Raw genomic sequence first — 15,536 nt, forward strand, 5'->3', positions numbered from 1 at the left:
GCGCCCCACGGAAACGCTTCAAAGATCAGCTTAGGCGCCAATACTGCATTCCTCACTAATCTTCGGACTCGAAGACAAGCCTTATTATTATTATTTTCTGAAAAACGAAGTCCCCAGGCTCCAAGTCTCTATGCAATAACGGCAACTCGAATAAATAATAATGTTTCTGAGCGATTGCCTGCCGGTGGTAAGGTATTAACAACCGGCTTCCTGTTGATGAGTAGTTTCCCCTAACAATAATGCGCATGGAGAAACCAGTCTGTTTTTAACAATATTTTCTGAAATTGTTGAAGCACTCGGTACACATTGAGTAAAATAGTTCCACCCACAATGGCAGAAAGTAGCCTAGATGATTTTTTTGCAAAGAAAGACAAAAGTAAAAAGAAAGCCAAAGCGAAAACAGTTGGTGATGTGGACACAGGGCTGAAGTCAACAAAGAAGGAGAAAAAATCAAGAGAGAAGGACAAACAGTCATCATCTGGTGGTGTATCAAGCTTAACCTTAAATCCACAGGTGCGTTAGATTAGATGAATGATTCTTGATTCGTCTAGATTTCAGATCTATATAAATATGGAAGGGTAAAATTCATTATGATTAGTGAAATAATTGTTCACTATTATCAGTCCAAGTCCGTCCAAGTCGTCCAAGACTAATAATTTACTAGTACAAATAAAAAAAAATAAAAATGTCTTTTGAAGACCTACTTAAGAAGAGTTAGATTACTGATTACTCTTAGTCTTAGTCCCTATAACAGTATAACTTAAGACTAGTACTACCTAGACTAGTAGTATTAGAAATTAGTTGTATAACTATAACTATAGTATAATATTATTAAATATAAGTATAAGCCAGGCTTTGGACTAGTCACTGACTAGTGCCTATCAATATCAACTGAACTCATGATTGTCTCATCACTATGAAAATATGATCAGTCTAGTTAATTCTAGTCTCTATCAGACTATTGAATATTGATCTATTAGATATTAAATATTATTACCAGTAACTAGATCTAGATTATTCTAGATCTAAGAATCTACTAAAACCTACTTCATTCTAGGCTTCAACTTCAAGTCTAGGCTAGATCTAAAGGCTAGAGGTAGAAATAAAATCTTCTACTTCTAGCTTAAATCTTATTAAAGTTATTATTACTAGACTATACTTTATCTAATTTAACTATTATAGACTATATAATATCTTTTATCTAAAATCTAAATAAATCTAGTTATATCAAGCGCATCCTATTGGCATGCTAAATCTCTGAACATGATCTATTGTTGGCCAACTCTAAAGCCCCAGTGATGTAGATAGCTAATTAGTTTAAATTAGGATGGTTTAAGTAATTACAATATTTATAATAAAAAAATAACTAAAATATCTTTTTAAGATCTCTGCTTGTCATGTAACAATTGCTGCCCAATTTTTGTTTGTTGCACCCCTTAGTACTCTTATTAGTCTCTTCTGTCTTTACGTTTAATATTAGAGACTCCATATAATAATTTATAACTGGAAATAAAGTGCATTCATCAGCTCTTAATAGAATTAGCTGTAAAACATTAATTAGAGAAACTATTATTAATTTTACTGAGTAACAAGTTAGATTGAATTAATAGTGCAATATATATTATTTTAGATTATTCAGTAAGCTTATAATAATATTATCTCTTATGTTGCTTTTTTTTTCTGTTTTCTGTTTGTTAGGAAGATGAGGAGTGGAAAGATTTTGAGGAAGAAAAAGAGAAAGATTACTCAGGACTTAGAATTCAAAATTTACAAATTACGTGAGTTTTTAAAAGCAAAATTTGTTACTTTAATGCATTGTTTCCCAAACTTGTGTTCCACAAGGCCTGTATAGGTGTTCCAAGAACTACTAGAACAAATAACTAGTAGGCCACCACATGAATTAATCTCTCTATCTCTCTCTCTATCTATCTATATCTATCTATCTATAAATATATAAATTACTGAAATAGTCATAAATGTAACAGCCATTTGGGATCACCTGTGATCCCTAAATACTGCCAAAAAATCTTAAGAATAGAGCACTGACATAAACATTTAAAAAATCATCTGGACATAACCCTAGTTTTTTCATGATGTATACTTTTATGTTCTGTAACTACTAATCTCACTGTGTATTTATTAGTCCTGAAGACAAATTGCTTTTTTCACTGTAATAACAATGCCAAAGATTCTTTTTAAATTATTTAATCCACATTGAATATAATAAAATATTTTTCTCGTACCGGTATATTTTTTTTTAGCAAAGAGTTTGATGAACGAGATGCTGCTGAGGCTGATGACAATGGAGATGATGAGGATGGTGAAAATAGAGACAGGCGAGACGGCGCCTCAGGTCCATGGAATAAATCAAACGTTCAGACAGGGTCAACAACAACAGGTATTTTTAATTTACTTGTGTTCATTCTTGCAAGATGTTTTTATTCAGTTTTCAAATGATGAGCTTTAATTATGGCCTTGGATTGTTGTTGAAATCATGGAAAATTAATGCTCCTTGTTTTTTTTTTTTTTTTTTTGTAATAGGGGGAAATTAATGCCAAGTTGTAATTTTTTTGTAATCTATTTCCCTTTAATCTTTAAAATTATGCAAACAATCTAAACTCAAGTAATTCTGCAACAAAAAAAAAATTGAACTTTTACATCATGTTAAATCTTGGCAGCAATTTCTGATTAAAATTAGATATCAGAAATAATTTTGTGGGTTGCCGTTCATACCTATGCGTTTTTGTTTTTGTTAGCCGTTAGTGTGCCCCAACGAGCAGAAGTTGAGAAAGAAGAGCCAGCCGCCAAGACTCCAGCCAGATATGTACCCCCTGCTCAAAGACATGCGGCACAGACAAGCAGCACTCCTCATTTTCCAAGTTCTAGAAAGAAAAAAGAAGCACCAAATGTCAACAGTGAAGAGGATTTCCCTACCTTGGGAGGAGGACCAGGCAAAGGGTAATGGGAGCAATTACATTCCTTAATGCACTGAGTGAATGTTGTGTTGCCATCTTTATGATTAAAGGCTTTTGTATGCTCTTCTCTGACTGGTCTGGCTGTCTTTTCTAACTAATATCAATTGTTGAAAGTGTATAGATCTTTTAATAGATTTGAACCTCTTTTAGCTCATTACATCAAATCACTTACCTTAAATATAATTGGTGTGAGAACATTTTCTTGTAAGATAACGTTAAGTCTTTAGATTATTTTTTGCATAACAGACAATGAGATCAACTGCCTTTACTTTCTCTGACAAACTGGGCATGATGTTTCTAAATCTGTCATTCAACTACATTTTGTAAATCTTATTTCAAAGAGATTTTTTTTCATTTTATATTGTTGCTTTTTTTTACTTGTAAATCTTCTTTTGAAATTGTATCTTGATGCATTGGTTAGTAAGGTCTGTTAGCTGTTGGCTTTTCTATCCTCCAGATTTTCTTAGTCTAGTATTGTTATAAATATACTGTTATATATAGTGTCCAGATCTATGCTAAATTTAGTGAACATAGTTAACACATAACTGTGAAAGGTCTGTGTATTTTACTGACTCAGATCTAGATATATTGAGTGTCTAGATCTACGCTAAATGTAGCGAAGATAGTTCACACATAATCTTGAAAAGTGTGAATTCAGTCACACATTTTGAATCCATCTTGTCAAGTCCTTTGATTGGGTTGTGGTTTTTTGTTTAGCTTAAGAAGGAAAGATACTTAACAATAAGTGTCATTTCAACTTTTCTTATTAGTGAGTAAAATGATAAGTACTTTTGAAATAAATATTTTTAGTGCTATTTACATGGAATGGTTGGGAAAGATCAGATGAAAAGAATGTGGTTTTAAACCAATGGGTCAGTAAATACATTGCTAGTATTGATAGAAAACAAAATGAAGTTAATATATTCAAATTTATCTATTTAATTTAGGCAACAGTACAGCAGCACAGCAACTGGGGACCTGATTGAAAACCCACATCACAGGAAAGGTGTGAACCTTACATTGGAAAACAAATTTTCAGCCTTGCAAGATTGACGCTTGTACAATTAGAAGAACTAATTGATTTCTGTGTTACGACCGACTGAGCTTTCATGCTGACTAGTGCTCTGCCTTGAAATCAACGTGACGTCTGCTCCATGGGCTAGTTGTCATCTGCCATGTGGTCTGGCTAATCTCTTTTATCTATTTGTAAACTGTCTGTTTATGTTTGAAATGTAAATTTTTTTTTAAACATTCATTAGAATGCTATTGTTGGGAAAACTGACTTCCGAGATTTGAATTAGTGCTCTACATTTAGATTTTTTGGTGAGGAGCTGTTCAGTGATCATCTCTTTGACATTATTGTTCTAAAGGTTTGGCCCATTTAAAAAAAACAAACATATAATCTTTTACATTCATTTATCACAGAGTAGAATAGACCAATTGATTTGCTTTTAGTTACATAAGCTTTAACTTCATGAAGATTTCAAGGTCAGATCACAACAAAATTATGTACACATGTTCATGTCATTGATTTTTCTGTCTGAGAGTAGATGAAAGTTGGCAAGTGTTTCTAAATTTGAATTTGTTTCATAACTTTCTCAGAAACTTTCCATCAAAGAGGGGGGGAAAAGATTATTTGACAGTTCTGCCTTATGAAAGTTGTAAAATGTTTGCAGGTAAAGGAATCATTACACTTAATACAGCTCAATCATGTGAAAGATTAGTAGTGTTTTTCAATCTTCTCAACTGCTGAAAATTACAAGAAAAATTCAAATGATTTTTTAGGCCAGTGAATAATACATTTTTTGGGTACGTTTTATTTTTAGTATTATTTTCTAGATCCAGATTTGTTATATTTTTTTTCTTGCTGATCATATTCTAATAATAGTGTTCTTATCAGTATCTTCACAAATCTTATTGTTTTTAATTTTTACAAGAAAAAGATTGTCAGTTTCTATGGTAACTGAATTCCTTGTATGAAATGTCCCCTCTATTTCATGAAGTAATAATAAAATATGTGAAATAACAAACAAAGGCAGCTGTTTTTTTTTCCCCCAGTTATTTTCTAGTCTTTTTTTGTTTTTGTTTTGCTTTTTTTTTTGTTTTTGCTTATGCAGTGAAAGATTTTAAAAAAATGGACCTGTTTCCTCAAAACTTGATACACTTAATTATGTTGAGTAAGTGATCAATTTACTGTTTAGTTCATTTACACTATAGAAGAGCCAAGTAGCGCTCGATTTTAAAGTTTACATAGCATGGACAAAAAATGTTTAGAAAAGTTTTCATGCTAAAAAATACAATGCTAGTTTAGAAGTTTATGAAGTCTTAGAAATCCATTGGAAACTTTCAAATATTTAATTTTTTTTTAGAATGAATATTACTTTTCTAGTTGTGGAAGATTTTTCTCTTTTAAGCTTTGGGACTTTTGCTTGAAAAGATTTTTTATGGCTTTTTTTTTTTATACATGTCAGAATCTGAAGTAAAAAAAAAAAAAGTATTTTATCCAAACGTTTTAAAGTTAACATGCTACTTTTGGTTTAGTTTTTAGAATATCTCTAACTATAAACCATTGACACAAGATTGAAATTTAGATGGTTGTATTTAATTATATATATAAATAGTGTAATAGAATATCCTTCTTCATTGCTGAATTTTAAATTATTACCTTAGTAAGTAGTTTGGAATTATGCCAGCACAATCAACAATCTGACATCAAATTTTAGTAAAATATTCTTTTTGACCTTTAAACCTGCACTCACCAGGTTTAGGAAGTTGGGTCTGATTATGTTAGAATTTAGAAAAATTAGAAATGGCTGACTGGTCATGTAGTATGCGCTCTGGACTGTCGTTTAGTGGTGGTCCTGGGTCCGAACCTCTGCCTGCTGCCATTCCCCTCATCCTGCAGGAGGTTTGGGCTAGGATGTAATTATCTTCAAATCTGAAGGAACATCCAAAACATGTAAAGCATTTTACAAACATACGAGTATAAGAATTAAATGTTTTTCTCTGTGGTACACATGCATTTCAGAGAGGAATATTAAGTTTTGAATCATTTGGTTTTTTGTTTTTTAATGAGAAAGTTGTTTTCAAATGTTAGCACAAAAAGTGCAAGGAGATGTTTTTGGAATTGATAAGTCGACTTGGTTAGACTAAGAAAAAAAATAAAGATCTCATTAAAAGATACACATGATCAGAATAGAAACTTTAACAGTAATTTCTAATGTTGAATTAGTGCAGAAGTTGCACAATATGATGAGACAATAACTGTCTTTAAGTTCAGTTAGCAACAGAAAACATTGCTGATTGTATTAGTTCAAAGTCTCAACTATTTATGCATTAGCAAAAGAAAACATTGCTGATTGTATTAGTTCAAAGTCTCAACTATTTATGCATTAGCAAAAGAAAACATTGCTGATTGTATTAGTTCAAAGTCTCAACTATTTATGCATTAGCAAAAGAAATCATTGCTGATTGTATTAGTTCAAAGTCTCAACTATTTATGCATGCTACATTGATTGAAATAAAATGTTCCTCTTTCAATCACTAGTTGTTTATGTTTTCAGTGTGACGAGGCTAAAGGAAATTGGTTGGTTACTAATTATAAATGATCATATGGATATGCATAGGATCTAAATATCTTCTCTTTTGAAGGAATGGATGTAACTTTAGATTAATTTCAATGACTCAAGTTTACATTTTTTTTTAAAGTTTAAATGCATCCATTATATCCTTTTCTACTTTAATTCGAAGTTTTATAATCACTAAATCATTTCAAGCTGAGTTCCAATTTGAACTATTGTTCTTAATGCACACACATCTGTTTGTGAGCATGTTTATTATTTGTAATATTATTTGAGTTATTTACATTCTGTCTTGTTGTTTATAACTGTTGGTAGAAATTCTAAAACAACCAATAAGATTCTTATTTTATAGAAGGACATATATAAAATAATGTAAAACAAATAAATCAACTTGCTAGATAATTTTGTTTTTTAATGATTAAATGTTTTACTTCACACATAGTTGGCAAGAAGCAAATCTACTACCCAATCCAGTGATTACAATATACAAGGTCAATATTAAATGGAAGAAAGAGTGCAATAGCTATTTAGAATTTTTTTTTTTTTTTTTTTTGAAGCATAGATTTAGCAATAAATAATTTTTAAGTCCAGAAATATTGTCACATTACTTTCAAAAGACAAGTTAGCAGCAATGAGAATAAATCTATTTGGAAAAAAAAAAAAAAAAAAAAAAAAAAAAAAAAAATAATTTCAATGCACTATTGTATAAAACATAAATATTGACAGAATACTAAATGTATTTTTACAGCTTTGTTAAAAAATAAAAAAAAAAAGGTCACTATTTAACACAGTTGAATTAAGTCATCAATAAAAATGAAGTGGCCTAAGGCCTATGAAAAGATTAGTGCATATAAATACTAACAAAACAATTTCACAATCCAACAGTATTTGTAAAAACACAAAGAGTATTTTAAGTTAATATACAGCATGAGATTTTTTCAGTAAAATATCACTAATTAGTTTCAGACAACATTAACAACAGGGGTGTGTCTAGCACAACTTGAGATCTATGTCACAGTGACATGGACTACAATCACTGGGCTAATAAACAGAAAACCAAAGTTAAACAAAAGAGATAGAGTTAACAAAAAAATACACATTTTGTTGTTGCTTTATATCTACAAAAATATAATCAGAATAAAAAGAACCTACATAGAACTATTTTTGATTTAGTAAAGTTAATTAATACACTGTTCCATTATTTTACTTAGTTTGAATAAAGAATTATATATATAATCTGAATATTATATCTAATCTATAATATACAACACTAAATCCGAATTAACAAATTTATAGCCCTGCAGGTCAAAAATATAATACAAAATAAAAACATTTTAACCAAGAGTCCAATCTTCACAATAACTTTACTGTCAGAAAGTGTGTAAAACAAAAACATACAAATTATCATTTAATAGAACTAATTCAAAAACACTATATATATATTCCCAGTTGTGTGTGGTTATGTTCAAATAAAAAAAAAAAGAGGTACAAATAAATAGTATGCACATACAACAAGTTGTGTTAATGTTAATATCTTTTTTTTTTCTCCATTTCAAACAGTATTGCAAAAAAAAATATTTTATCAACAATAATAGCACTTAATATCTATCATAATGATATGGTTGCAGTTCGATGTTGAATTATAGCTTTGTAATATTGCATGTTAAGAAAATATTTGTGAATATCTGAAACTTAAAGAATCAATCACAGTTTTGGATGGCACTCAACTTTATGTAGTTGTTTTTTTTAGCAGAGTTGCATCCCTTTCATTTCCTAAGAAAACTTTAGGTACACATCTGACAACATTAGACGACATATATATTTTAAGCAACAAAGCCCTGGAGTATTACTGGATGAAAGACCTTTGAGGACAGCAGACATGACAACAAAGTAGAGTTGTGTATAGGAATATTTTTTTTTTTATAGAAAAAAATATATGAAGAGACAGATGGATAGATAGTAAATTCTACTATATTCCAAAGTTAATGTATAAATACATGTTTATAATAAATCATTTTATATTCTACAGCAGTAGTAAAAATAAGGAACTACTTACTGAAAAAAATATAAGATTATAGACACCAAAACCTAATATGTATGTTATAAATATATAAAAAGAGCAAATATCATATTACTACTTTGATGCAACTTAACATTCTCAAAATTTTTTTTTTGTTTGTTTGAGCAATGTGAATTATTTCAGCCAATCGAATATACATTTATCTGCGTACGTACATCTATAAACTGAACTTTTGTTTTTTGATCTTAGAATCACAACAAAATGAAAAAATAATTCCGTATACATTTTTTTGATATGTCATAATAAATAAAAAAGGTGCTATCACCAATAGAGAAAACCTTATAAATAAATGCAGCATGCAAGATATTGGGCACAATCAAATACAATTTATAAGTGACAGGAGTTATATGTTTGAAAGCCAATATTTAGTCAAATGTCAGGATGAAAAATAATTTAAAAATTAAAGCAATAAGAAACATCTCTATGTATAAAAAAAGTTAGAAAAAAAAAGCAATATAAAAAATTGTGTTAAAAAATAAAAATAATTTTCACAATTCAGCAGAGACTAATTTGTCATATGTGTAAAAATATTCGCTAATATATGTAATAAAACTAACTAAAAATATTTGCTAATTTTATTTTATATGTAATAAATCTAACTAAAAATATTTGCTAATTTTTTTTATGTTATAAAACTTTTTTTTTTTTATGTTATAAAACTAACTAAAATATTTGCTAATTTTGTTTTATATGTAATAAAACTAACTAAAAATATATGCTAATTTTGTTTTATATGTAATAAACTAACTAAAAATATTTGCTTTTAAATATTTAGCAACTTATTTTGAGAACCAGGCTACTTTATGGTTTTCATAAGATTTAATGAAGCAATGAAGCAATTTCTTCTAGTTTAACCCAAGAATCTTCATTACATAAATATGTTTGTTGTAAGACCTAAGCATTCCATGCTCAAGTTGTACTTTTAGGATTTAAAACGTTATCAATGTTGGAGGTGGTTGAAAGCAGAACAGTCTAAACTACACACCAAGGTTGCTTTTTAAAATTCTTTTTTTTCTACTATTGCACTAAGAACTCTAATTAAAAGATAAAAAATGAGTTTCAATTGTTTGTTAAAGTGATGTCTTGCTCTTGATGATAACAATTGGTCCAACTTAAACAACAGTCTCAAAAGATTCAGACTTTGGTTCATTTTCAGGGGATAAATCAAACCTGGAGTAAAAACAAACAAAAAGATATATTTTTATCTATGAATCTATTCCATTTGTCAATGTAGTAAATAAATCATAATAAATTCATCTCGTATGGAAAAACAAAATTGGTAATAGCTGTGTAATAATTAAAGCTAAATAATAGAATATTTGATGTTTCATGCCATTATGAGGGTGGGCTGAAAAGTTTCTGACTTGAGCAATGAAATAAGTTGTTTTTTTCTTTCAAATTAATTTGACATGAAATAGTTCTATCTAAACTATAAAACTGTTTGCAAAACTGATGGCATCATCATTAAATGAAAATCTCTATCCTCTGAGCGCAACTATTTGGATGGGTAGGAAAGGGGGGTGCATCCCTGGGTAAAGTGTATACATCTAAAAGGTGATTATGTAAAGAAATAAAAATTAAATTGAAGAAAAAACTAGATCTACATGTTTTAATGTCTGACCAAGTGAGGTACGAACGAGTTTTTGTATTGCTCTTTTCTTGTTTTGATTGACAGCAGTCACCCACTTCGCGACGACCTGATGTAGTTCTGATGGAGCGGGTGGCCGTTGTCTTCCAAGATTTTTTTGATTTTCCTTAGACACTTTAGTTCAAAAAGTTCCTTTAAATATGATAATGTTGTGAGTGTAATTTTTTATGTTTTCTAGACATCGCAACAGTTTATATGAAGCATTGCCTTGCCAACAAGTTATTTTGTATGTTAGCATATTTAGTAAAAAGTCTCAAGGATCTTCTTGTTTAGTTTAAATCTATTGAGTTTGTATAGACAAAATAGTTGCTGGGCTATTTTCTTTGTCAGAGTTCCAATGTGGTCTTCCCATGAAAGTTTGTTATTAATGATAACGCCTAGATATTTATATGCCTTTACTTGTTCTATAGATGTGTTTATTTGCAGTTCACGTATAGTTTGTTTTTTCTTTCTGAAATCTATTATAAGTTCTTTAGTTTTTGTGACATTCAGTTCTAGAAAGTTGTCGGTGCACCAGTTTGTAAACTGTTCTATCGAGCTTCGATAGTGAGTTTCGTCTCCTGAAATAAGACAGACTATGGCAGTATCATCAGCGAATTTAATGAGTTTAATTGAGTCATAGATGCTTCTTATGTCATTAGTGTAAAGAGTGTACAGTACAGGAGAAAGTATTAACACACAACCTTGTGGAGCACCCGTACATATTACTCGAGTTGGCGACGTTGGGTTAAAAAGTTTAGAACCCATGCTTGTACGTAAGAGCTTACATTTAAGTTACTCAGTTTGTTTATCATTAGATGTGGCTGTATGGTATTGAAAGCCAAGGAGAAGTCTACAAAGAGGACTCATGCATATGTTTTGGGTGTATCAACATGTTTATAATGCTGGTCCAAAAGCAATAGAATTGCATCCTCAGTTCCCCTAGCTGCTTTATATGCAAATTAGTGAGGGTCTAGGCTGTTATTGACTTTTGCTACAAGTTGTTTAAGCATATATTTTTCAAAACATTTCATAACTATACGTGTTAGTGCTACTGGGCAGAAATCATTTAAAAGCTATCTATTTTTAGTTTCTTTGGTACTGGTACAATCTCTTAAGTTTTCCAGATGTGTGTAATTACACACGTTTGCAACTTTAATAGATTTGTAACATTATAAAAGATCCAGTATAATTGATATAAAATCATACTATATGAATGGGAACATAATCAGTAGTCTGATAGTTGGCAATCACCTGCAGAATATTTACTATATCCCTGATCAAAAAATATATACCCAAACTAGTCCAAAGAACTTTTACCACCAAAATAAAATGGGCTTGATCAATTGACTTGTATTTTAATAACAATCAAAACATTTAGAAACTCTTTCAAACAAAGTGTTATCAGATGTTTCAGTAACTACTTAAACAATAATGGATGGCTGCCTGGTCGTGCGGTTTGCGCGCTGGACTGTCGTTCGGATTTATCGATGGTCGAGGGTTCAAACCCTGCCCGCTCCCATCCCCTGACGTCTTGCAGGAGGTTTGGACTAGGAAGTAAACTATCTTCAACTCTGAAGGAACATCCGAAACATGTAAAACATTTTACAAACATTTTAATGTAAGAAATCATAGTTTTAATGACTACCCATTGAATTGACTAATGAGACAGATAGTTACCATTCAGTGATGGCCTTGCTAACATCTAGACTTGCAAGGTTAATCCGCACTTTGCCCAACATTGTTTCTGAGGATGAGAACATACCAACTTCATTTTTCACTGACACCTCCAAGGTCCTCTTGACCAATTCCTGAACAGAGACTGAGTAATCAAACCTGAAAGAGACATAACCATAAAATCAGGGGATAAATAAAAAAAAATGTAGATATAATTTATACAGTCACTTAGACTGATGTTACATACATCTGTTTTTAAAATTAAGTTTCTATCCATCAAAATGTGGCCTATGTAGGCTATACTACAATGTAGCTTGAGATAACCTTATACCTTATTCTGCTTTTAAGCTATTCTTGTAAATAATTTCTTAAATTAAACAAAAAGTCGGTCCAAATTGCATATAAATAATTACACATTTACTGCATATTCATATTCAATTTAGTGACTTCCAATGGGGTAGTTCCGGATCTCTTCTCAGTCACGTGGCTGTGTTGTTTACATTAATAACCTCATTGATTTCATTGTAATTTAAACATGAAAATAGTCTAGATATAGACATCTTTAAGTCATAAAAAGTATATTACAATAATTCACTAATTTTTATGATTATTTAGTAGGTCTACTAGATCTAGGCTAGCACTAAATCTAGATCTACATCTTATCATAGCAAGATATTGCCATTATTGCCATGTATAAGACCACAGTCACATGACTTTTTATAAAGTAGGTCAGAGATTCGGAACTACATCATTAACATAAAAAAAAGTACATCTTTAATTGGATTAGGTCTTGAAATTTTCTTTTATCCATTGCTTTAAATTGAGAAGAAGTATCCTTTTAATTTGTAGAGACACAAAGAAAAATGACAATAGTTTGTTTCTAAATAGCAATGATTTCTTAGTTGATCTATTTTTCCTCTAGATCTTCTTCAATGTTAGCTACTTGGATTGGAGTTAAACCATTGAACTGTCCAAGGAGAGGCAAGTTGCAAATTGATTCTTTTTATTTTGCATATTTGACAGTAAGAGGATTATAAGACAGACCATGAAAGATTCACATGTTGTTGTTTTTAGATATGGTTTACAAATAAAGGAGGTCATAAAATCCTTCACTAAATGTCCCAACCAACAACCAGATAACCAAGTGAGAATTTTGTTGCCCCCTCTCTCCGTGTCCAAAAGGAAGGTATTGTGCTATATAGAATAATTTCCCTAAATTTACGATAGCACAAGGTATGCTCTCAATTGACATTCTTGATAGAGATTCTAAATCCTTGGTGAGCTTACGTTTCATCAAAAACTGGATTCAAGTTGTCTTTCATGATCTTTGTACGTTTCTTTGAAGCACTGGATTTTTCCGGCAGTAAGTACAGTTTGACATATGGGTCAGCCAAGTTTTTACTATCACCTTGTGCTGGCTTGAGGTTACTGTAATCAAAACAATTACATCAACATGTTTTAAAATTAAACTTTCATTAGCAAAGTGTACAACTTTTAGTTGGATTAAATTGGATTAAATGCAGAGCAAAAAAAAAAAAGTAAAAAATATTGACCAGAAAGTACAATACTTACGAGCATTTGTGTATGACTATATACAGCTTCTGTTTCTGGTGACTGTATCTGAAAGTCATCTGAATACGGCCAATGCCATGACTTCCTGTGCCACTATCAACAGACAGACAAAGAAAATTATTAATAACTGAAAAAATAATTAAAATCAAAATGTTCATGTTTTAAAAAAATTTCTTAATGTTAATGTTGAATGTGAATGTTTCTCAACTTTATTTCTTGCAGAGCATGTATAAAGAAATATACTTTAAAATACACACTCTTTAGTTCATTTTTCTTCATTAAAAATGTCAGGAAAGTAATTTAAAATGGTCTGCTGAGTACTCCCCTGTGTAAATTACTGAAATAAAGTTTCATTTTAGTTAAAGTTTGTTACACACTTTCACTTGGCATTTATTTTCAGATCATATATCAAGGATGACCTTAACATCATCTGCCCCTGAGATTGCATGGTCTGAAAGGGGAAACTTTACTTTTAAAAGGATTAACCCATTCTGTTTAAAAAATTTCCTTTTTGAAATATGATCACATTCTAATTCTAAATGCTTCTGCAGTGTGACAAGGGATAACATAAAGCAAGATTTGTAGTTATGTAAGACACATGTAAGAGAGATGCTACAGAAGGATCCTAGGTATCACATTTAAATACAGCATCACAAACAAAGAGATTGGACCGCACGATGACCTGCTAACTATTGTAAAAAAAATGGAAACTAAATCTTTATGGCCATATTACAAGGTCTTTGGGTCTTGCAAAGACCTTTCTTTAGGGAACAGTACTAGGAAAAAGAATAAGAGGCAAACAGTGAAAGAATGAACTGACATTGTAAGAGGTTCTATCCAAGGCAAAAAAAGCAAAAGACAGAGAGGAAAGGAGAAAGATGGTTGACAAACCTTTTGGTGCCCCAACAGTCCAACAGACTGGGAAAGGTGAAGGTAAAGTGACACTCTAAAACATTAGCTTTATCAACAAGTATGTATTTGCCAGTATTGATAAAGTGCCCCCATTGATAAAAGGTTTATTTACAAAATTTTTCTGGCTATCTACTAAGAAGAAAGTTGAGAACCACTATTCTATGAATAAACCAAGAGAATATCAGTATCTCTTAGTGACAGGTGGTGACAATTTCTCTGTTGCCTTAGTTATGACATTCATCCAAAACAACTATTTTCCCTACTCTGAATAAAAGTTTAAAAACATATATCAAAATCTTCTGAGCAACTTGTGTTCATAAGTGTTGCCTCTGAAGTGTGAGAAGCATCCGTGGCTACCTAGAATATCCATGAAATAAGGGACTTAGTCAATGGTCCATTTTTCCTCTTTCACAGAGTATGTCAAATAAGGGACTTAGTCAATGGTCTATTTTTCCTCTTTCACAGAGTATGTCAAATAAGGGACTTAGTCAATGGTCTATTTTTCCTCTTTCACAGAGTATGTCCAATAAGGGACTTAGTCAATGGTCCATTTTTCCTCTTTCACAGAGTACTCAAAAAAAAATCCAAGATGGAGAGGTAAGTGGTGTACTGTGCTTCGGGATCCCTTTCATTTATTAGAGCATTGATAGTACAGATCTCAGTCTGGAATACCACAATTCAGACTTTAGTCAAAAAGTCCCTAGTGAGATGAAGGAACCTGCAATTTTTCTTCTACTTAAAGACAAACACTTTGATCTCCACAACCCAGAACAACTAACAGATCATGCAGAGCAGAGGAGAAGAACAACAGACTATTTAGTCTTTTTGCAGACTGCTAAAGAACTACAACTCAGCACTAATAACCTGGCTAGAAGGCGTAAATGCATAAAAAAAAAAACAGAATGATTACCTGGTAGATTTTCTCAGTCTCATGCCACTTTCTTGAGTGTCTGAAACAACTGGCACAATATCACCCTCTACAACTGGTTTAACTGGTTTTGAATCAACAGCCCCATTATTGGAAGGTTTTGAAGCTGTCCCATTGGCTGTGTCTGGAACCTAAATGTTTGTAGAAACAAATCAAAAAGGTTTTAAAGAGACTTGAATAGATT

The 15,536-nt window shown here is 31.0% G+C and overlaps 2 protein-coding genes across 4 annotated transcripts in view; one reads left to right on the forward strand and one right to left on the reverse strand.

Annotated features, from left to right (window-relative positions):
* Nucleotides 1–202: 202 nt before the first annotated feature.
* Nucleotides 203–6,515, forward strand: LOC106065677 (protein CDV3 homolog). The gene is made up of 5 exons (XM_013224565.2): nt 203–513; nt 1,699–1,778; nt 2,262–2,398; nt 2,757–2,958; nt 3,923–6,515. Exons 1-5 carry the CDS (start codon nt 331–333, stop codon nt 4,026–4,028), a joined length of 708 nt encoding a protein of 235 aa, XP_013080019.1. The 5' UTR covers nt 203–330; the 3' UTR covers nt 4,029–6,515.
* A 436-nt stretch (nt 6,516–6,951) lies between these two features.
* LOC106065675 (extended synaptotagmin-2-like) overlaps nt 6,952–15,536 on the reverse strand; it is a 34,571-nt gene continuing 25,986 nt past the window's right edge. For 2 of the 3 annotated variants that reach the window (XM_056004444.1, XM_013224558.2), the window contains exons 17-21: nt 15,335–15,483; nt 13,513–13,605; nt 13,228–13,368; nt 11,944–12,099; nt 6,952–9,806 (exon numbers count right to left, since the gene is read on the reverse strand). In XM_056004444.1, the coding sequence (XP_055860419.1) occupies nt 9,749–9,806; nt 11,944–12,099; nt 13,228–13,368; nt 13,513–13,605; nt 15,335–15,483 (597 nt within the window). In that variant the 3' untranslated portion in view covers nt 6,952–9,748. Of the gene's footprint in view, nt 9,807–11,943; nt 12,100–13,227; nt 13,369–13,512; nt 13,606–15,334; nt 15,484–15,536 lie in introns of those variants that run through there. The other variant, XR_008773718.1, reaches the window with a different exon arrangement.

The sequence above is a fragment of the Biomphalaria glabrata genome, chromosome 11, assembly GCF_947242115.1.
Source record: "Biomphalaria glabrata chromosome 11, xgBioGlab47.1, whole genome shotgun sequence".
Taxonomy (NCBI): domain Eukaryota; kingdom Metazoa; phylum Mollusca; class Gastropoda; family Planorbidae; genus Biomphalaria; species Biomphalaria glabrata.

Excerpts from the sequence above, each read along its gene's own strand:
- LOC106065677 (XM_013224565.2), top strand. The coding sequence starts at position 331 with ATGGCAGAAAGTAGCCTAGATGATTTTTTTGCAAAGAAAGACAAAAGT. Across the intron at positions 514-1,698 it reads GCTTAACCTTAAATCCACAG|GAAGATGAGGAGTGGAAAGA; the intron begins GTGCGTTAGATT and ends TCTGTTTGTTAG. Across the intron at positions 2,399-2,756 it reads GACAGGGTCAACAACAACAG|CCGTTAGTGTGCCCCAACGA; the intron begins GTATTTTTAATT and ends TGTTTTTGTTAG.